At 44.6% G+C, this 22,803-nt stretch overlaps 2 protein-coding genes across 3 annotated transcripts; one reads left to right on the top strand and one right to left on the bottom strand.

Moving 5' to 3' along the window:
* Nucleotides 1-3,342: 3,342 nt before the first annotated feature.
* Nucleotides 3,343-5,249, top strand: LOC105043912 (E3 ubiquitin-protein ligase Os04g0590900). Its single transcript, XM_010921639.4, has one exon. The coding sequence runs from the start codon at nucleotides 3,652-3,654 to the stop codon at nucleotides 4,792-4,794; it is 1,143 nt and encodes a 380-aa protein (XP_010919941.1). The 5' UTR covers nucleotides 3,343-3,651; the 3' UTR covers nucleotides 4,795-5,249.
* Nucleotides 5,250-10,323: 5,074 nt separating this feature from the next.
* On the bottom strand, nucleotides 10,324-14,555 carry LOC105043911 (transcription factor bHLH71). Of its 2 annotated transcripts, XM_019849754.3 has the most exons (4): nucleotides 13,862-14,555; nucleotides 13,720-13,767; nucleotides 12,566-13,006; nucleotides 10,324-10,721 (listed from the first exon to the last, which is right to left on the bottom strand). In XM_019849754.3, exons 1-4 carry the CDS (start codon nucleotides 14,252-14,254, stop codon nucleotides 10,620-10,622), a joined length of 984 nt encoding a protein of 327 aa, XP_019705313.1. In that variant the 5' UTR covers nucleotides 14,255-14,555; the 3' UTR covers nucleotides 10,324-10,619. The 2 variants fall into 2 exon arrangements, with proteins under 2 accessions (XP_019705313.1, XP_010919940.2); XM_010921638.4 differs by lacking the exon at nucleotides 13,720-13,767 and having other exon boundaries at nucleotides 13,862-14,520.
* Nucleotides 14,556-22,803: the final 8,248 nt, after the last annotated feature.

Here is a 22,803-nt window from a genome sequence, read left to right as displayed (position 1 = left end):
TCGCTTGGATGATTGAGGTTGCTTTTTTAACACATACAAAATCGTGATAGAAATCAGCTAAATTTGTGAGAAAATATTTGTTGTTACTGGACACTAAACAAATCTCACATCTTTCCGTCACAAAATTTCTCAAATTTTAGCAGGTTGCGCAAATCAACAAAAGACAGCATATTTACACAATAAACAACATGGTTAAATGGTCATGTTGTGTAATTTTAGCACCCCATCACCTCATTATCCACTAAACAACAAAAGCAGCAACATTTCCCCCTTGAATCACCATCTCTGAAGTATCCTATTACCTCATTCACCTTTATGATGTACTCTGCTTTCGTATTTGTTGATTTTGTTAACAGGAAAAATTTCTGAATAAAATATTACGATTCCAAAATTTTATAAACTATACTGCAACCTTGCACCATAGTAGCATAAGCCTTCAGAAACATTGATTCAGTGTATTTTAATAAAGGAAAAGGCTTCTCAGCACCCACTCGCTCTCGGCTCGGCCGTTAAATGTGGCCTGCCTGTTACCTAGGTGGCCCCACATACTACACCAATGCCGGTTTACCACAGCGGACTGCTGCAGAGGCTGGAATGGAGTGGTGTTGGGAAGAAGCAGCAGTCTATAATGGATATTAAAATTTAAGGAACTATATATCTAATCGTACAAACATCAGCAGGAATGCAGGTCTAGCTTTAAGTGACGTTGCTGCCCTCCAACGTTGTCTTTAGATCACTAACATTGGCCAAGGTCAGACGTCTTATCCCTTTCCTCACTGATGCCACTTTGCTAAATTTTCCGACCCTCACCAGATGATGACTCGTCAGTGATGGCTCCTCTCTTCTGGCTTGAGTGATGCTTGTTCCTTTGAAAAAGAAGAGGAAGACAGGTTCTCCATTGGATTTATAGCCTTTATTCCATATGGTGGGCCTTCTCTCTGAAGCTTGTTTGGGCCACCCGCTTTGTCAATTCCCTAGGAGATCTGACTACAAAGACACGCTTTGCAACAAATCAACATACGACACGCGGTCAACCTTGGTGGGGGCCACTGAAACCATGAGAGTCAATGTCGGCCTTGTCAGCTTTAACTTTGAAGCCACTGGACACCCAGATTGGGCCGAGGGAGTCTACTTTTATCGTCTAGACTAAGATTGGGAATAAAAAAAAAAAGTAAAGCTGGGAAAGGCAGTGGCTCTTAAACCGACCATAAGATCAATGATCTTTGTTTGATCAAAATCTATCATTTGAAATTGGATGAAGATGGAACTCTAATATAGTTTATTCACACCAACTCTCAAATGGCTTTGTCAACTGTATTGGTTGAGATCACCTATTGTGCTGACATTGGCAGAGTTTTTTGTACAATAGCTACGGATTCCTAACCATCTTGATATTAGAGATAGAGGCTACATGCTAGGATTTGGCAAGTTGGAGCTAAGATGATAATAAGATTTCTTATGCAAGTTTTGGATGGTCGGTGCAAATCCATTGACTGATGTTAAAGATATTAAGCCTATTAGCAACACGTAATGAATGCAGAAAAGAATGCAGCAGCAGGTAGTTTTGCCCACGAAGTTGGAAACAAATGCAGTGTTGGGTCAGGATTCTAATATGCTTTCTAGCTCACAAGAATTTAGTTTAGGGATTTAGGTAAATAATGTGTAATGTGGTGTAATCTTTTGGCCAATAGTAATATGGTCATTCGATCGGCCGGTTATTGCTATCATCATTTCTATGTGTGGGAGAGAGATTGATTGTTGTTCACAAATGATCCACTTGGCCATCGTTCAACCATTTGACTGTAGTAATTACGGATGAGATTAGGAGTGCATACAAGTTGAATTTGGTTGGCTTGAGCTTCACCGAGCTTCATTTGAAACTAATTTTGAGTTTGAGATCCAGCTTGGTTTGTTTATCATTGGACCCACATATTTGATTCAAGCTTAATTTCGACTCAAACTGAATGTTAACCTAATTGATAAGTTTGAAAATCTTAAATCGAGCTGGAAATCAACTCAAGCTCAGGGCAAGCTAAGTTCAAGCTTGAATTCAAACTCGATTCAAACAAATTCAATTATAAATTAATCTTTATTGGATTCAAAAAATTAAATAAATATTTAGTTTTGAAATAATCTTAATATCATGGACAATCAGATCTAAGATCCGATGATGGCTATTGTTTGAACTCAACATAGAAAATATATATTTATACGCATGTATATTCAAATCTAAACAAATCCGTCATGGTCAGGCTGGTTTTATTTTTGGCTCTGGTTTAATTTTTGGCTCGACTTGAAATTAATTATGTCTAACTTGCAGCTTGAACCAAGCGAGCCCCACCTCTTACTAGGAAGATAACAAGGGAAATTTTGTAAATTTTGGAGCAGGGCGTGGACATGGTGTTGGATTAAAAGGAACCCTTATCTTGAGTAGGTGGAAGAAACCGGACAACGGGTGTGGCGTGACGTGCAGGGCTGAGAACGTCTCTTTCTTACCTAAAAAACATTTGAATTATCTTACTAAAAAAGAACATTTGAATTAGCCATGACTAACAAGAATTTGAATTAATTGTAAAGAGCATTTCAAACTTACCCGAGGAAAAGAACATTTAAATTATCACGGAAGATACTGCAAGAAAAATTCTTGAAACGTTAAAAGAGGAAGAAGAGCCATCACACGATAAAAAGTTGTTGTGAAAGAGAGAGGATAGCTTCTAATTACTTGTACACTCGCCACCCAAGTCCTTTGACTGCTAATTCAGCAACGCTATATTCTGATGTTTGGTGAGCGGAGCCATCATATATATATATATAATGATAAACATTCCCTCTCATCTTTCTGAACAAACTTGAGGGACGAGCCCATTAGAAACTGTTATAGTAAAGCAAATCAATACCATTGGAGTAGGAGAAACCTTTAACACTCAGTAGTGCTCACCACATAACCCCACCACCAGTCACCCACTTTAAACCGAAAAGTTTCCATATCCCCAGAGGTTGGGTCTTCAATATTGATATGTGGCCCAACATGGATACCAGATGGTTCCTAAACTAATATGGTATGACAAGATTGGTGTAATTCAAGCCACGTAGGATTGAGATTTGACAACCATTTTGATAAATAGTTTCTACTGTATGTAGAACTTGTTTCCATAATTTTCAGATTTTTCTTCTGAAAATCAGCTTTAAGTTTTTATTTTTCCATATTAAAGAAAACTAAAAAAATTTTTACTTTTCTGCTTTCTAATGGAATACTCGCTGTCAGCCTCCAAGTCTCGGTCGACCAACCATCAACTCTTTTTGGAGAGAAGAAAGATGCATAGTATAGGAGAGAAAAAGGAGACCAAAACAAAAGCAAACCAACCGTCTCTCTTCCCCAGTACTTTTCCTTGGAGCCGAGCACTTTGGTTCGTTCACCATACTCCGAAAGATACCCTTCCCTTTAAGCACAAGCTCCTGGTCTCTTACCACCCTCACTCACTCCGCCCTCCTTCCGCTGCCATCACATAACAATCTCCCAGTTCCCAATAAAAAACCTTAGACCACCCCTCAAATCTATAATCCAGAAACCCACAAAGATCCTAATGGTACTTCCATTTGAGAGAAGACAACCCCTCTGAGCCCCCCTGTTCTCTGACTGGCCTTTTGGCCATGGCCAACGCTGACAACCAGCAAACCTGGGTTCCCTATGAGCCAACCAAAGACTGCACTCAGGGCTTATGCAGTGTCTACTGCCCACAGTGGTGCTACCTATTTTTCCCACCACCTCCCCCCTTCGAGCTCTCCGACGACAGCTCTGGCCCGACCTTCTCCCCCCTCGTGATCGCCATCATCGGCATCCTCGCTGGCGCCTTCCTCCTCGTCAGCTACTACGCCGTCATCTCCAAGTATTGCGGCAGCTTCGACTCCCTCCGCCGGCGGCTCCATGGCCACGGGGGTGTGCATGACCGCGAGCTCGAGGACGGCCTTGGCCAATCCCGCCGCGACGAGCCAGGGCACGTCTCCCCATCGGACGGGCTCGACGAGGCCTTGATCAATAAGATTGCGGTATGCAAGTACCGGAGAGGCGATGGACTGGTCGACGGCACCGACTGCTCGGTGTGCCTCAGCGAGTTCAGGGAGGACGAGAGCCTTCGATTGCTCCCCAAGTGTAGCCATGCTTTCCATGTCCAATGCATCGATACTTGGCTCAAGTCGCACTCTAGTTGCCCTCTCTGCCGTGCCAATATTGTCTCGGTGGACCCATTGTCGCCGCCACCGCCGCTACCGTTGCCAGCTCCTCCTGAGCTGGAAAGCATGCCTGCCGTGGCCGAAGGTGAACACCTCGAGGAGATGGTTGTGATTATAGAAGATCTGGACAGGGGTGGAGAAGAAGAGACCCAATTGAGGAATGATGGTGATGTGCCTGCCAAGGAACAGTCACACCCCTCTCAAGTTCTTTGTAATCAGGAAAGGATGGAGGAGAGTGATAGTATAATTGAGATTAGAGATGATGCTGTCTTCCAACCAATTAGGCGATCGTTCTCGATGGACTCCTTGCATCGAGGGCGGGTTTCGATTGCTGAAGTCTTGCAAATGAGCATGGAGGATGAATTCTTAGCTGCCAAGGATCATGGGTCTTTGGTTGGCATTGGTTCATCGACACGATGTGGAGGAGAGCAGAGTAAGGCTGGTAGCAGGACCAGGGGCTTGCATTGTGTTATGAGCCCCGTCCCAATGAAGAGATCCTCCTCTAGTGGGAGGTTCTGCTTCACCAGGCATGGAAGGGGAAAGGATTGTGTCCTTCCTGTATAAAAGAATATATACCAAGTAGGATATAGCACCAAGCTGTTCTTCTTCCCAGTGGAAGTGGTAAGAGAAAGGAACAGAGTCTCATTCTTCAGCTATCCAGTCGAACAAGGAAAGACCTAGCATCAATCGGATTTTGGAATTGATAATATACGGATTCCTTTGCTGAGGGAATCCTGTTTGCTGAGCACCTATCTGTCTTATCTAAGTCTAAATTCTATCATATGAGTTTGTGGATTTGGTGGAATTGGGATGCTCCAGAGAACCTCATATCAAGTGTTCTTTTTTTTTTTTTTTTTTTTTTTTTCTGTCATCAATTCTTCTGTTATTGCTTCGAGCATGCGTATGCCCTCTTGTTTTCTTTCTATTTTTCTTTCAATGTAATATTGTAGTTTTGCAGATGATTTGGTAAGTTAAAACCAAGTAGGAACTGGAGATTTTTCTAATGTTTTTAAAGATAATTTCACCGTCAAATTCTGAGATCAGAGAATGTTATTTATTGGGGTGCGTTCAGTGTTTCCTTAATGTCAGTAATAATAAAAGCATTGAGATTTAAATTCAACTGCCTAGGATTCTGCATGGCAATTATCCTTTGCCACCAGATCGAAAAGCCCAGAAAGAAGTGTTTGGTTCTGTTTCATGACCTACATGAATGCCTGAATTGCAAGCAAAAGTTAGGAATTGGAGTAGATGAGGTCTAGATCAAGACTAAGGTAACTGGAATTTTTCTATAAGATTCAGGGACCTTCTGGGGTTTCTCTATGCCGGCCTTGTTAGTTGTGACATTGATTCAGGATGAGACAGCAAGGTATACAGTTGGACCTTATTTTTCAGTCTCTTTTAGAAGCCTGGCACCATGGGCTACCAACTTTTATATGCTTCTAAGGTGGAATTTGATACATGTTAATTTAGTATCATAATCCATGGGCTAATAAACATTGCCATCCAGCAGTCTGGTTTGTTTATTGGATATTTTTGCCACCTTCATCTGATCAATTGCTCGAGGATGGTTTGATTATACTTAGGCTATGTATGAGAGGTTCAATTTCTTGTTGTAGGTGAGCATGGTTAAGAAGACAGCATATCTTTCTTTCCAGATTATGATGAAAATATTGATTTGTTGAAGTCTAAACGCAAGTCGTCTTGCTTTAAAACCAGACAATTGTTGATTTTGATTGAACGATTGCAATTGTTCCGGCACCACAGCAGGAAAACCATTGCTTTAAATGGACGAAAAAACTTTTTTACATAGAAAAAAGTGAGCAATCTCTGTCATGTGTGATAATTTTTTAAAAAGCACCTAAAATAGGGCAGGAAAACCTAGTAATGAACGTTTTTTCTATAACTTCTCTTAGTGCATTTACCACCCCTCTACTGTGTTACCTTGGAAATTCTGACGTTGGTGCTTGCTGAAGGAGCGAATTCAGAATCGGCTTATTTCAAGGTTTGATTGAAGACCCACCAACCAACGTTCGGTCAAGATGTGCCGGGTTACATAGATCGGCACGCAGTCTTTCCCTCTGACTCCTGAACTACCGAAAGCCCGACATCCGCTTCCAAGTTCTCACATTCAGGGCTCGGATAGGAGGCATATTTTTTGATAGGCTTAGGCACCAATTAGATTGAGAAAAAAATTTTATTCAATTAAATACAATCGGATCGAAGAAAATTCAAGTAGCTGCCAACTATTTAACATGTATCAACCGTTTGAAATCGAAGTGAACGGTTTGTAGCGGATTCGGATGGGTTATACCGATTTGAGTTTCAATATTGATCCAATGTTGATTTTAAATACAATATTGGTCCACTTAAATTTATTTATTTTATTAATTTAATATAAAAAAATCTAAATCTTATAAGTTACAAATTTTGTATTTATTTTTGAATCTATATAAAATAAAATAGAAGAAGGAAAAATTTACACATCTGAAAGCTTTCACTTTAAAATTATCTCAAATTGATATATTTCTATCAATAATTCACTATTAATATTCTTATGAATCCAAATAAGTAACGTGGTATTTTTTAGAATGAAATATTAAAGTCTAAACAATATCGTCCCAAAATGAATGTGAGTTTATGAAATACAACATTGGTTAGATTCGGTTTCATGCGATTTAAAAATATAGAAACCGAATCCGACTATAAATAATCGATTTTTTATAAATCCTAATTCGATTCTATTTGATTTATATTTTTTAATCGATCAAAATTGATATTTATTAAATCAGATTAAATAGGTTTCTTTGAGTTTCAGTTATTTACTCAATCCTATTTTTTGATAAAAAGCAAAATCAGCCATGCAACCAATTTAAAACAGCACTGCAGAAGAAAATATTATACTGGAGAAAGAAAATTCAATATGATACTCTAGATTTTGGTTTATTCTCTATAAAAACTATATATATATATATATATATATGCAGAATATTTTGTAAAATAATGCTTATCACAATGATATACTGTGATAATTTTAGTTAAGGATGAAAGTGACATAAATATTATTCATCCGGATTTATTTTCGTATCCGAATCAATCTGGATATGAACAAAAATTTAAGGACCTGATTAATATCAGTATCCGTATCCATATTCATAAAAAAATAAATATAAATATGGATAGATAACTATCCGATCCGTATTCGAATATCAGATTCTATATGTAATCCTATATAATTTTATGTAGTACTTATTATTTTTTTAAAAAAATATATAATTAAATAAATATATTATTAATTTAATTTATTATATATTTATTTATATCTTTGATTCTATAGTCATAAAGTTTAATTATCTAAGTTATATCCGTAATTATATCCATATTTCTCCTTTCTGAATTTTATCTGTATTCGTTTAAAATAAATATGGATATGAATTCTTTCATCTGAATAATATTCGTATTTGTATTCGTCAATCAAAATAGTATAGATATAGATATGCTGATATCCGATTCGAATCCGATCTGATTTCAGTCTTATTTTTAATCACAGAGAGATGGTTATTTTGAAAATAATATTGATGCTACTAAAATCATATGTTTATGGTGGTTTCTAGGAAAGAAAAATATATACATTTGTAGCGCAGTATTCATTATATATTAAAAAATTTTTTAGGAATCTTATAGGTTTTGATTTCTGTACCTTCAAAGTATGTGAAAACTGAAAACACGAGGATATGTTACGGAAAAACAGATATATTTACGATGAGTTTGGTCCCCTGGCCAAGAGTCGAGAGGTGGGTTCTTAAATCCTTTTTCTTTTTTATTCACATTATATTCTTCTGCTATTTCTAAACACTCATCAAATGCCTGTGATCATGCTTGAATCACACATCCAAGATTAATGACTCGATATGGTGTCAATGGGAGTGCATCCATCGCACATTTACCCTGGAAAAGAGTCAAATACAAAGATCGTGTTTGGCTTTGAGCTACAACATAATAGCATGCACGGTGAGGGGCCTCTTACAGACGAAGACCTAAAATATATAGATAATTAGCATAAAACCCGCACTAGATGCAGATACCATATATTAATATTCCAAAGATATATCATATATAAAATATGATATAATTATATTTCTAAGTATTATTTAATATTTATTAAAAATTAATTGTTTTTTCAAAGAATATATTTGAATATTATTTATTATTTTCAAAAACACGTGGTAAATATATCATGTATACATGGACGTTTCAAAAATATGTCATATATAAATATGACATAAATATTTATAAATAATATTTAATATTTATTAAATATTATTTATCTTTTCAAAATATATATGTCCATGTACACGTGACGAATGTAGGCGCTACCAATATAAGATGCCTGTTTCAAAAATATGCCATACATAAATATGGTATAAATATATTTCTAAATAATATTTAATATTTATTAAATATTATTTAAAATAAATTATGTTTATAATTTTTAAACTATATTAAATTTTTTTAAATGATTCCTGAACTATAAAAATCTAAAATTTAAACCCCCGAACTTGCTGAATCGCTTTAATGTTGCCTTTCGTCCATTTCCGACATCTTTCTTGCATTGAAAATCCTACGTAGCAGTCACCGATGCTTATGTAGTAATCACCGATGCTGATCTGAAATAAAAAATAATATATTATTATTTTTTTATTTTTTATAAATTTAATGTGTAAAAAATAATATTTTATTATTATCTTTATTTTTTTTCTGTTCTTCTTCTTCTCCTTCCTCCCGACCGACCACTTCAGTCGCACCCCCGCCAGCCCCGATGCCCGCCCCACCGCACCCCCTCCAGCCACACCCCCACCCGCTCCGACCGCACCCCTCCGACCGCACTCTCGCCCACCCCAGCCCCCCTCTCCTTCCTCCCCTCCGACCCCCCTTTCTGGTTTTGAGGGCGAATAGTCGGTCATTGCCGCTCAGAATCCCACTGCAGATGGTCTCTGATGATGATGAGAATAGAAGAAGGATGGAGGAGGAGAGCAATGACGATGGCGGCGAGGTGAAGGAAGGGAGATTGGAGGGGAGGAAGGATGCGGGGACAACTGCGTGGACCCATCGCAGAAGAAAGAGAAACACGAAAAGAAAAAAAAAAAACCAAACCCCCCTTCTCCCTCCCCTATTTGATGGAAACAGTAGACCCCCTTTCCCTTCTTCTCCGACGCCCTTTCTCCTTCTCTCTCTCCCTCTCTGCCTCTCTCACATATGCTCACTTTCTCCCTTCCCTATTTTGGCAGGAACCAAAACAGAGCGTGCTGCGTGACGTGCGCCAGGGCAGGCAAGGGGGTGTGTGCCAGAGCAAGCGAGGGTGCGATGGGGCGAGTGCCAGGACAGGTGGGGGGAGGAGGGGTGTGCGCTGGACGAGCGGAGGTGCGGCAATGATGCGGGCAGATGGATGGATCAGGAGGAAGGAGAAGACTCAGTCTTCTTCGTTCCTTTTTTTTTTTTTTTTTTTTAATGCTTTACGATTCGTGCAAGGCATCTGATTATCCACATAAATACTGATTCAGGCGAAAGAAGTAAACCAGTAAGAAAAAATCATTAAAAATTATCGAAAAGACAACATTAAAATGATTCAAAAAGTTTAAAAATTAAAACTTAGATTTTTGTAATGTAGGGATCATTTTAAAAAATTTGATATAATTTAAAGACTATAAATATAATTTATTTTATTATATATATATATATATATATATATATATATATATATATATATATATATATATATTAGATGAGCAATGTTTCCTAATAACTTCGAAGTAAGACAACTCTATCGGTATAGGCGAGAAGCAGCTGCAGGGTCATGCCATTCTACCCACTCGTGACTGGTGACAAGGCGTTTTACTTTGCACTGTGGATGTTTGAAGCACAACTAAATCAGGACCAAAAACGATCACAGCCCAGCTAAGCTTGAGTCGGTAAGGGATGGGCTCAAGATTTGACAAACAGAAGTATTCTGACATCATGGACTCTTTCAGCTTTGACCTGCTAATCAAATTGGTCAGGTCTGTGTTGTGAAAAAGTTGATCCAAGCCCTTCAAATCCTAAAACGAAACCTCTGGTCTAATTCCAAGAAGATGTACTCATTGGCTTAGAGCCAATAGATAACACTATCGATGGCATTAAATAACACTAGAGTGGTGGTGGGGTTCCATGATCCTGGGCCATCCATAGTGGTGGACCCAAAGTAGACATCCACCCAGCTTTACAGGAAAAAGGAGACCATCAGGGTCAGAGGATAATAGTGGACATAACTGCAAGTTCGCCGGGAGCTAGGAGAGTCCATTGCATTCCTGTAGAATTCTCAATCCTCAGGGTGGTCAAAGGCTCTTTGCACCCTTTTATTGGCTTAGAGCAGTCACCTCTGCTTCAAACATGGAGAGCATGTGGTGAATTGCGGCGGCAATATCATCGACTGTAGTAAGATTGCATCCCTCCTCAACCTGCAATCATTACCACATCATCATACATTACTTATTTAGAGATTCATTTTTAATGAAAAACAAATGTATTCATATACATAATATATGTTGTGTATATATATGCGGGCATTGAAATTTAAAATAGTTACCTCTACCTCAGCAAGGCATCCACCATGCCTGCCGTTAGTGACCGAACACAATTAAAAAAAAAAAAATCATCATCTGCACTTAGATATATATAGAGTAGGAGCATGATTGGCCCCCCTCCCAAACCCACACCACCCCACCCCCCTCCCCCTCTTTTTCTTCATCCTTTGCTTTGTGCAACAGGCAGATAACCGGCCCAAACACCTGACTTGCGAAGAAGCCGAAACGGGGCCAAGATTTCAGGCCTAAAGCATGCGTAGGCCAAGTTTTCTTTGGCATTCCCCTCAGTTTTTACCGAAAAAAGGGGGCCCAATCAGACCCTTTCCGAGCCCAAGAAATGTCTCTAATGAGTCTGGTGTCAGAATTGATTATGTTGGGGCCCAATTTCCCAGACTCCACGTTTAAGGCCGATGCATGGGCTGGTGTATGAACAATTAAGGTTTTGTAGCATACTGGAATTTCTTCTGTTGCTGGGAACTAAGAGAATTCACAACCACAGTCCCATATTTACTAAGTTACATCATACGGAATAGCAAAGGCATTCCAATTACCACAAATCAATGCTGAGAACAACCAGAAAGAAATAAAATGAAGATTTCCTAACAATGCGGAGCCAGTCATGCAGGGGTTTGAGTTTGATTAGTTAGGGATATCGCATTAAAAACAAAATGACTATTGCACTAAATCTTGTAACTTCGCTAGTATCCGGTTAAACAACTTTGGTTGGAGGATAGTTATGAAATATCTCGGAAAAGCATGACTCTCAGGTCTAATTAAGATCCACGTCATTTCCAAGAAGTAGCAATCAAATCAGAAAAGAAGGAATAAAAGACTTTTTGGTCAAAAGCAACAGAGCATCCGCAGATGGATGGACCCCGGTGACAGGACCGAAACAAGCAAGCAGTGTTCTTTTCTCCCTCTCCCTTCCAAGAGATAGGAAGAGCTTTGAATGATGAGATACTCTATACACAGAGATAGAGAGACCCAAATGACTAGACGAGCAAAATCTGTGGGCAAAATAGCAGCCTCAGATCCCTCCTTGGGTGATCCTGATCATATGATTTGATTGGGGTCCCTCGTATCCCTAAACCAAAGGTGATCTCACCAAGCTATCATTTATTAGGTCCATGGGCCATAGGAACTCTCTAGTCATTTCTTATGATTGGATAGCCTAATTAGACCTCTGATTCTCTGTGTCCCCAAAATAAACTAAGCCATGATGCTAGCCGTCAAACATGAAAAGAAATGCTATAATTTACCTTGAGATCATTCTCCTGGAAAAATAAATAATTCACCTTGAGATGTTGAAGGTCTTGGCAATTAAGTTCAACTTCCAAGGAATCCAGAGAATTCAGACAACGCCCCCCTCTTAATAATTGATGTAAACTTCGGACGCAACACCTAGCGACTCTTTTTTGGTTTTAAAATTGTACCCAAGAAGTGCATGTGTTGTCTAATAAGATAATACATGAGAGACCACTTTAGTGTCGCCCATGAACAGAAAAGGGCAAGCGCAGAGGAATATCTGACATTTCCCAGCTATCAAGACAACACTGATTTGGTTTCCTAATCACCCACGCAACATGCCTACGTAGATTAGCACACAACTTGACATGGATACCAGTGCGAATTTTGCTGCAAATTAGTACTAGAATAATGTACAATAATGGAGACATAAATATTTACCAAGACTCGTGAGAAGAGTACGGGTTACATACCTTGGTGCTAAGAGAGTAGAGCACCATGGAGTCCAGGGTGGTGACGTTGAGGTGCAGAATGGTGAGCCTGAGGCTCTGAAGCCCGGCCACCATCTTGAGGAGCTGTCCGGGCCTCCTCGGCGAGAGAATTCGAAGATTTGCATGCGTTTCGATCAAGGTGACCTCGATGTCGGCCACCGGCGACCGGTTCTCCGGTGGGGGGTAGTCCCGGGGTGCATGGCACCAAATGTACTGAGGGTAGGCAAAGAACTGAGCGAAGGGAGGGGAATCGGCGTCATCAGCGTTGCTGCAGCTGCTCCCTGGCTCAATTCTCGGCGTTTTTTTCTCAGCCTTGCCCTTCTGCTGCTGGAGTGTCCTCTTCTGGGCTTCAAGAGACTGGAGGAGTTGCTCAAGCTCCTTCACAAAATCAATGGCTCCGCCTACGATCGAGGCTTGGTCACCCTGCAAAATAGTACCAGCATCTCCGCTGATAAGTGGAGTCCTTTCAACTCAGTTGCTTTTTGAAGCAAGTACATTACTTGAAAGGAAAACTAGTAATAGGAATTTGGTGCTAATAAAGGGAGAATATATTAATATCCAACCAAGTGCCCACAGATAAGGTCGTATAGTAAAAGAAAATCTTTACAAGAAGATATGCCCTTCTTTTTCACCTACCTACCTTTTGTACCACAGAATACTTTCTACATACTTCGTTCAAGCAGAGGAAAAGAATACGCAAACAGAATGAATGAAGAAAAGGGGAACGATGCGGATTCCTTTAAACTGCATTCTCTTTTTACACTAAAAAGAAAAGTAATAGTAAGACTAGAAACAAATAGGCATAATGGGAGAACATCATTACCTATATAAACCAAGACATATGATCATTAAACAACATCTCTCGCCCAAAAAAACGAAGGTATTGTTTTCTTGGGAGCAATTAAGAAAACTATTCGGATAATTGCTTTTCCCAGCATGCCGTTCATACCAATCCCTCCCAGCTAAGCATCCAAGGAGGCTTCTTTAGAGAATTAATGGAAACAAGAGGTGCGGCAGTGGTTCATTCCAACCATGTGCTCTTTTAGCATTTAAAAAAGAGAACAGGCATTAATGAAGGGAGAAAAGGTAATATTTAACCAAAGACAAGTAAGCGTACATCAAGGTTGAAGAACCACCTCCAAATTAATTAAGGAGGACGTTTGCAACAAGTGACTTCCCAATTCCTTCATTTAAGCATTTACATGCAAAGCATCTGTGAGAATTCTGGTCAAGCAAAACAAGGAAGAAGAGGGCTAAAGAGTTAGGTGAGGGCCAAACCCTTTGGATGTAGGACTCCGGCATCAGGGACCGCAGGACGCTGAGGTGCTCGTTCATCTGGCGACGGCGGTTGCGCTCGACGGCAATGTGGGTCATCCGCTGGCTCTCCGCCTCCTCCTTATTCTTGCAGCTCCTCGGCCGCCTCCGCCGCTTCCTCCTCCCCTGCCCTGCCGTCGAGCTAGGCCTCGAATCCGGGGCCACCGCTAAGCCCCCTAACATCGCCGGCGCCGAGTGAGCGAAGCCCAACGAGTTCAGTCCATCGCCACCGCCGGCATTGTCGAAGAGGAGGGTCGAGCTTGAGGAGGCCTCATGGTGGTGGAGTGGGGTGGCAGAGATGGTGTCATAGATGAGAAACGTGGGGAGCTCGTTAGAAGCCAGTGCTTCTAGTGTCATGGCGCTCTACTTCCAGCCAGTGTTGGGATGTTTCTGTGTGTTTGTTAGTGCTGTCTCCACCCCTTCTCACCTCAGCTTCATTTTTCTTTTTCTAACAATTCTTCTCTTGGCCTCCAAAACTAAAGCTCAAGAGAGCTCCCATAGATCACATAACACTACAAAACATTTGACACCAAAACCCCACTTTTCTTTCAGAGGAGGGAGAGAGGGCTGGGGGGAAGCTGATGAAATGGAGGGGGGTTGAAAAGATTACACGTGAGAGGTCAGAAAAGGAGAAGAGCTTTTGTGCTTCAAAAAAGTGAGGGAAAAAGGAGAAGCCTTCCCTCTCTCCCTTCTCCCCCTCGGTTTCCCAAATCCAGAGATACTGTCAAGAGACTGCAGCCCATTGTCTTTAGCTGAGGTGGGGGGCCCATAAAACCACATGGTAGCGGACGCAGAAGCAGCAAAGCAAGCTGGTAATTGCACATATAATAGCCACAGTGAGATTTTTCTCAAAACCAATTGAGGTATCAGAGAGAGGGAAGAGAGCACATGGTCGGTGAGAGATGACCCGCAACCATCGCCATACCAACCTGTACTTCTAGATCTCAAAGGAAACGATCAGTATCTTCAGAAAAAGCGTGGAAATAATAAATGACTTCTTGCCCAAAAACCCAACACAACATCCAAGCGTTAAATCATATGATAGCTTCGTCGAACAGGGATGCAATGTTGTAGTGGCCCAGACAAGGCCTTTGGGTTCTATTTCCACTAGTGGCTACCTGCTCTAAGCGCAATGCAAGGCCAAGTCTAATCTTCTGAGTTCACCTTTTCATCTAATTATTTTGTGATTATCCAATTACGATGGTGCCAATAAGACGAAAAGACCGTAAGAACTCTGAAATTTAAATTGTCAATATTGGTGCAAAAATCCACCGGCGTCGGAGAAGCTAGAGTCGAGGAAGCTGTGGTCACTGCCGGGACCTGCAAGGGAAGTCTAAACCGAAGTTGGAGGTGCTCCGACAAGATCCTCCGACGCTCAAGTCAGTTCTCTACCTCAACAAGAATGGAGTGCTCGAACGAAAATTTCAGCAGAATTTTGAGATAGAAATTAGAGCTTAGAGAATAACGTATCTGGGGTCCCCTTTTTATAGGCGGAGGGTGCAATAGACTGATAGCAACGTTTTGTAACCGTCTGGCAGTGGGCCATTCGGGACCAGGAGGAGTTTGTTATAAAGAGTAGTGGAGTGGAATCGTGGCCATCACCGTGACCTGCCACGTGGAGTCTGTTGTGGGGAGTGGAGCGGCGTCCGCTGTCGCGACTTGCCAGGGAGTGGAGGAGCCGCGCGGTATCCGTCGTAGAAAGTGGAGCAGAGTCGTGGCCATTACTGTGGCCTGCCAGGGAGTGATGGAGCCACGTAGAATCCATCGCAGGAAGTGGAGCAGAGTCGTGGCCGTTACTGTGGCCTGCCAGGGGGTCCAGACCTGTCGGCCGAAGTTCGGTTGAGGTGCCTGACGGAGAGAGGTAGCTATCCATCTGAGAGGAGCTCGGATGTTGCAAATCCTGTTGGGTGCCTTAGGCGTTAAGGTTGCAGGCGAGGACCACTTGCCGTAGGAGCCCGGTCAGAGGCTTTCCGCAGACGCAGTCCGGTTTCGCGCAGAATTCGACAGAGGGTCGACCGGCGGTGGATGTCGGATGGCGCTAGAGAGGTTTATCCGCTGAAGGGGTCCAGCTGCTGGATTCCATGAGCCCAGAATTTGTCCGCTATAGAAGTTCGGTCGGAGTCCGATCTCCGTAGAAGCCCGAATGGGGATCATTTGTCGAGGAACCTCGGTCGAGGCTTGTCTGCAATAGAAATCCGAAAGAAATTCGTCCACAATGGAGGCTTGGGTGAAGGCTTACAATGGGAATCCGGCACGGACCGCTCGTGGTAAAAATTCGAAGTAGATCGTTTGTAGTAGAAGCTCGGAGTGGGTCGCTTGCAGTAGAAGCTCGGAGTCCGACTCTTGTAGGAGTTCGGGGTGAGGTCTACCTGCAACAGGAGTTCAAGGTGGAAGTCTGACTCCCGTAGGAGCTCGGACGAAGTCTACCTGTTCGGGGAAGAGGTCCGGCTCCCGAAGGAGTCCGGATGAAGGCTACCTGCAATTGGAGTTCGGAGAAGAGGTCCGGCTCCCATAGGAGCCCGGACGAAGGCTACCTGCAGTTGAAGTTCGGGGAAGAGGTCCGGCTCACGTAGGAGCCCGGATGAAGGCTACCTGCAGTTGGAGTTTGGGGAAGAGGTCCGGCTCCCGTAGGAGTCCAGATGAAGGCTACCTGCAGTTGGAGTTCGGGGAAGAGGTCCGGCTCCTGTAGGAGCCCAAACGAAGGCTACCTGCAGTTGGAGTTTGGGGAAGAGGTACGGCTCCCGTAGGAGTCCGGACGAAGGCTACCTGCAGTTGGAGTTCGGGGAAGAGGTCCGACTCTCGTAGGAGTCCGAACGAAGTCTAGAAGGTGGTCAATCACCGTAGAAACTTGGATGGAGTCCGTCCGTCGTGGAGAATCCGGTTGACGCTGGTAGGGGTTTATCTGTCGGCAGAACTTGGGAATGTTGCAGAGGCTCGGCTGTCGGAGAGGTTCGAAAAGATGTCGTCGAAAGTCAGGCGTCGGTAAAATCTCTGGAGGGTCACTCCTGACACGAACTTCGATTGGGGGATATTTTATACCCAACACCAGTCCTCCTACTTTCGAGTTCGAATTTCGAATGAAGGAAGTACAGAAAAATTTTCATAGCCGAAGTTGCCCTCTCGAATCCTGCGCGCGACCGTCCTCGAAAACCTGGCATTTAATACGCGCGTGCTGGAGTCTTTTCAAATCGGGACGATTCGAAGAGATTGCCCGCCTTCGAAGGCAGTTATCTGATGGAGCTCCGTTTGCTCCTGTTCGGGATCCCGACGAACTCCAATCCCTGAGAAGAACCGTAGAAGAGCTATCTATCGCCCTTGGAGAGGGGAAGGCCAAGCTACAGCAATTAAAGATCCAGCTAGTATACGAGCAGCAGACAGTCAAGGATGTGGAGGCGGAATCCGAGGTTCTGAGAAAGAGGCACCGAGAGGCGGAGAACGAAAGCCAGCGGCTTCATCAGAGATATATGGAGATGCTAATGAGGGAGAAGGAATTGAAAGAGGAAGTCGAGAGCTTAAGGCACTCCCTGATGAGGGTCGAAGTCGAAAGTTCGAAATCGGAGGAAGCCGGGCCCCCTTAGGGCTCTTTTTGCCTTTCGTCCTTCTATGTGTCTTCTTTTGCCGCTTGTTTGTTTGTTATTTTTTTTTTTCGATGCCGATGTCGTCTGGAGGTTCTTGGTCGTCGCCATGTCGGCTTGCTTTTCTTGTCATCTTTCTTCTTCAGCCTCAAGGGCTCTGTAATGTATATTTAATTAATGACATGAGAAGAGAATTTTCCGTTACCTCTTTTACTCGCATGTTGAATTGTCGTTTGCCGAGCTCCTTTCGACTTTTGCCTTGCTCGATATCGATGCCGTTCGGAGGTACCCGATTGCCGTCGCATTGACCCGTCCTTTTGTTCATGGCTGTAGATTTGTCTGGGGCTACTCGGGTTCGATGCCTCCTTTCAGAGTTCGAGCTCGGAGGTTTGAGCTTCTCGTCACCCTGAGGAAGCCATCTTATCCTTGGCCTGTGTTGAGAGCTCTCTTGGAGACCAGGGATTTTGATAAGAATCCCAATCCTCGCTGAGACGAGGTTCCCTGTATCTTTGATGTAATTTATTTTTCATTCGTCACTGATGCAGTTCGTCGCTTTCCTTTTTAACCCCCTTCCCCTTTTTTCTTTTTCTTTTCTCGAGTGAGGGTTTTCCCTCTGCTCTTAGTGGGGTCGCGGGAGCGCGGAGGGGCCGCTGAGAAGGTTCTCTTTTTCTTATCTGGTCTCGAATGACCGGACCTTAGTCGGTGTCAGGACGATGTTCTTCTCCTATTTCTGATGCGGTCGATTTCAGCTCAGATTAGGACGAGGTTCTTCCCCCGCTCCTAATAGGGCTGTGGGGGCACATATGGGCGTTGCAGGGCCTCTCCCCCCATCCGGTCTCAGGGTAACCGAGCCTTCGACTTTTCTCATGTTAGGGCGAGGTTCTCCTTCTGTCCCTAACAGGGCTGTGGGGGCGCATATGGGCGCTGTAGGGCCTCTCTCCCCATCCGGTCTAAAAATAATCGGGCCTTCAACCTTGCTCATGTTAGGGTGAGGTTCTCCTCCTGTCCCTAATATGGCTGTGGAGGCGCATATGGGCGCTGTAGGGTCTCTCCCTCCATCCGGTCTAAAAATGATCGGGCCTTCGACCTTGCTCATGTTAGGGCGAGGTTCTCCTCCTATCTCTAACATGGCTGTGGGGGCGCATATGGGCGCTGTAGGGCCTCACCCTCCATCCGGTCTAAAAATAACCGTGCCTTCAACCTTGCTCATGTTAGGGTGAGGTTCTCCTCCTGTCCCTAACATGGCTGTGGGGGTGCATATAGGCGCTGTAGGGCCTCTCCCCCCATCCGATCTAAAAATAATCGAACTTTCGATTTCGCCCATATTAGATGTTGTTTTCGTTGTCTGAAGGGGTTATCCCCCTGTCATTACAAGTCCATGCCAAAAGGGAAAGATGTGCAAATCTGAAAGGAATCTTGATTTAAAGCGAAGTCGTTCGTAATACATTTACAGGTTTTTCAAATCTCAGGGCTGTAGAAGGTCTGCTCCCCATCAAGGTCCTCCAGAGATGGAATTGATGATCCCAACTGGAGGCCGATCTTCGGGCTGCTCTTCCCTCCTCGGCGGCTCAGGTTGCGGCAGGGCCCTTGGTCGATCTTCTCTACCCTCAGGTCGGCGCCGAATGAACCTATCGAGCCGATCTTATCTGATGAGCTCCTCGATCTCGTCTCGGAGTTGAATGCATTCCTCTGTGTCGTGGCCGTGGTCATGATGGTAGAGGCAGAACTTGTTAGGATTGCACTTTCCGGGGTGTGTGCACATCCTTTCTAGCCTTGGGAGCTGCTCTCTGACTTCCATCAGCACCTAGGTTTTCGATGCGTTGAGGGGGACATAGCTGCGGAATCTTCCTGGGGGAGAGCCCCGACGAACCCGACGCTCCGGGCTTCTCTGTCTGCGCGCTCGGGGAGGAGTCTGGGCGTGCTTATACTCGGGAGGAGTTCGAGAATGTGGCCGAGCTTCTCTCGGCCCTTTCTCGACTGCGGGCTTACTCGAGTCTCCCGCCTGCCGCTCTCTCACGGTCTCCTCATCCTTCATCTTGAAGGCTTCTTCTGCTCGGGCGTACCCTTCGGCCCGAGCCAACAAATCAGTAAAATCTCTGGGGTACTTCTTTTTCAGGGAGAATAGAAGGTCGTTCTTTTGAAGGCCGCCTTTTAGAGCGGCCATCGCGACCGATTGATCCAAGTTCCGGACCTCCAACGCGGCGATATTGAAACGGTTGACGTTAGCCCGAATGGACTCCCCCTCCCTCTGCTTGATGTTGATGAGGGACTCCGAACCCTTCCAAGGATGCCGGTTGCTAACAAAATGAGCCGCAAACTGGTGGCTCATCTGATCAAAGAAAAAGATGGTACCCGACTTCAGCGCCGAGTACCAGTTTCTCGCCGCTCCCTTCAAGGTGGATGGGAAGGCTCGGCACAGGATGGTGTCTGGCGCGTCATGAAGCAGCATCATTGTCTGGAAGGCCTCTAGGTGGTCAACTGGGTCCGAAGTCCCGTCGTAGCTTTCAAATTGAGGAAGCTTGAAGTTTGACGAAATCGGTTCCTGCATGATCATTTGAGAAAAAAGAGGGTCAGTACAAATATCCTCACCATAAGCGAGGGGAGCGTGGCGGAGTTCTTCGATCTGCCGGTTCATCTCCTGGAGCCTCCGGTCCAGGAAATCCTCTCGACTACGGGTCTCGAGGGTCTTCTGGCAGAATGGAGGTAGAGATCTTCCAGGAGTAGAATCGTGATCTGACTGAGGGCTCTCCACCCTCGGATTCATCTTTTCGAGAAAGACGGGGTGACTGGCCCAAGTGGCCCGTCCTACTGCCGGATTTTGGAGTTCCAGCGACGTTCTCTCCAGTCGTACCGACGCCTGCGGCTGTTGCTGCTGCTGCATGGCCTGTACCGCTTCAGTGAGGCCTCTGACCTGCTGAACCAGCAAGTCGAATTGCTCCGCGCCAACTGCCGTTGCCGGAGGAGGAGGAGGAGCTTGGAAAACTGGAGGTGAGGTCAGAGCCTGAGATCTAGCCGCTGAGGCCGTGGATCGCTGGGTGGATGCTTTGCGGGGAGGCATCAGGCGAAGATTTGGTAGGGGAAGGAGAAGAGGACGTCGGAGAGGATGACCGAAGGCGGTCTCGTTGAGCGCTCCTTTAAGAATAAGGGTACTGCGAAGGTTCAAGCCGCCCTTCCTCTAGCGCCAATCCTGTTGGTGCAAAAATCCATCGGCGTCGGAGAAGCTGGAGTCGAGGGAGCCGCGGTCACCGTCGGAACCTGCAAGGAAAGTCTAAACCGGAGTTGGGGGTGCTTCGGCAAGACCCTCTGACGCTCAAGTCAGTTCTCTGCCTCAACAAGAATGGAGTGCTCGAACGAAAATTTCAACAGAGTTTTGAGATAGAAATTAGAGCTCAGAGAATAACGTATCTAGGGTCCCCTTTTTATAGGCAGAGGGTGCAATAGACTGATAGCAACGTTTGTAACCGTCTGGCAGTGGGCCGTTCGGGATCAGGAGGAGTTTGTTATGAAGAGTAGTGGAGTGGAATCGTGGTCATCACCGTGATCTGCCACGTGGAGTTTGTTGCGGGGAGTGGAGCGGCATCCGTTGTTGCGACTTGCCGGGAGTGGAGGAGCCGCGCGGTATCCATCGCATGAAGTGGAGCAGAGTCGTGGCCATTACTGTGGCCTGCCAGGGAGTGATGGAGCCGCGCGGAATCCGTCGCAGAAAGTGGAGTAGAGTCGTGGCCGTTACTGTGGCCTGCCAGGGGGTCCAGGCCTGTCAGCCGAAGTTTGGTTGAGGTGCCTGGCGGAGAGAGGTAGCTATCCATCTGAGAGGAGCTCGGATATTGCAAATCCTGTTGGGTGCCTTAGGCGTTAAGGCGGCAGGCAAGGACCACTTGCCGTAGGAGCCCGGTCAGAGGTTTTCCGCAAACGCAGTCCGGTTTCGCGCAGAATTCGACAGAGGGTCGACCGACGGTGGATGTCGGATGGCGCTGGAGAGGTTTATCTGCTGAAGGGGTCCAGCTGCTGGATTTCGTGAGCCCGAAATTTGTCCGCTATAGAAGTTCGGTCGGAGTCCGATCTCCGTAGAAGTCCGGATGGGGATCATTTGTCGAGGAACCTCGGCCGAGGCCTGTCTGCAATAGAAATCCGAAAGGAATTCGTCCACAATGGAGGCTCGAGTGAAGGCTTACAGTGGGAATCCGACACAGACCGCTCGTGGTAGAAATTCGAAGTAGATCGTTTGTAGCAGAAGCTCGGAGTGGGTCGTTTGCAGTAGAAGCTCAGAGTCCGGCCCTTGTAGGAGTTCGGGGTGAGGTCTACCTGCAACAGGAGTTCAGGATGGAAGTCCGACTCCCGTAGGAGCTCGGACGAAGTCTACCTGTTCGGGGAAGAGATCCGGCTCCTGTAGGAGTCCGGACGAAGGCTACCTGCAGTTGGAGTTCGGGAAAGAGGTCCGGCTCCCGTAGGAGCCCGGACGAAGGTTACTTGCAGTTGGAGTTCGGGGAAGAGGTCCGGCTCCCGTAGGAGCCCGGACGAAGGCTACCTGCAGTTGGAGTTCGGAGAAAAGGTCCGGCTCCCGTAGAAGCCCGGACGAAGGCTACCTGCAGTTGGAGTTCGGGGAAGAGATCTGGCTCCCGTAGGAGTCCGGACGAAGTCTAGAAGGTGGTCAACCACCGTAGAAACTTGGATGGAGTCCGTCCGTCGTGGAGAATCCGGTTGACGCTGGTAGGGGTTTATCTGTCGGCAGAACTTGGGAACGTTGCGGAGGCTCGACCATCGGAGAGGTTCGGAAAGATGTCGTCGAAAGTCGAGCGTCGGTAAAATCTCTGGAGGGTCACTCCTTACACGAACTTCGGCTGGGGGGTATTTTATACCCAACACTCCAACAGTCAGTATGAGACCAACATTAATCATCAACTCTACCTTCTAGGATCTAATGATTAGTATAACCATGAAAACATAATAATGTCTAAGATATTTGTGGTGTCTTTCCGTCATGGGATATAACAACTAAGGAATATTGCTCAACCCAGCCAAACCCTAATGCAAGACCAACTTTTTAACTTTTAATCTTAGTACAATATTGTGTATATATAAACAAAAATAAATAAATAAATAAAAAGGAGGGGGTTCTGGGGGAAAAATGCAGAAAGCCTATGTTCAAAATTGGTGAAACTACTCACGGTTACATACCGAACCCAAAATAAGGCAACGTGTAACTTGACACTCCAGTCTTTGATCCATATGAATATCTTAAGAGCATACCACTGCAGAAGTTCCCATGTAACGGCCTCCATGCATGGCCTTTTTCCACTTAATTAAGAGGTCCGACAACAAAAGCGTACTTGC

The sequence above is a fragment of the Elaeis guineensis genome, chromosome 4 (assembly GCF_000442705.2).
Source record: "Elaeis guineensis isolate ETL-2024a chromosome 4, EG11, whole genome shotgun sequence".
Taxonomy (NCBI): Eukaryota; Viridiplantae; Streptophyta; class Magnoliopsida; order Arecales; family Arecaceae; genus Elaeis; species Elaeis guineensis.
Note: the sequence above shows the minus strand (reverse complement) of the source record. Positions and strands in the feature narration are given on the sequence as shown.

What these genes read in the sequence shown, in the direction of transcription:
- LOC105043912 (XM_010921639.4), top strand. Translation starts at nt 3,652, where the DNA reads ATGGCCAACGCTGACAACCAGCAAACCTGGGTTCCCTATGAGCCAACC.
- LOC105043911 (XM_019849754.3), bottom strand. Translation starts at nt 14,254, where the DNA reads ATGACACTAGAAGCACTGGCTTCTAACGAGCTCCCCACGTTTCTCATC. An exon ending in CGGAGTCCTACATCCAAAGG is followed by an intron (nt 13,768 to 13,861) that starts GTTTGGCCCTCA and finishes GCTTAAATGAAG; the next exon opens with GAATTGGGAAGTCACTTGTT. An exon ending in CCTCCTTAATTAATTTGGAG is followed by an intron (nt 13,007 to 13,719) that starts GTGGTTCTTCAA and finishes ACTATTTTGCAG; the next exon opens with GGTGACCAAGCCTCGATCGT.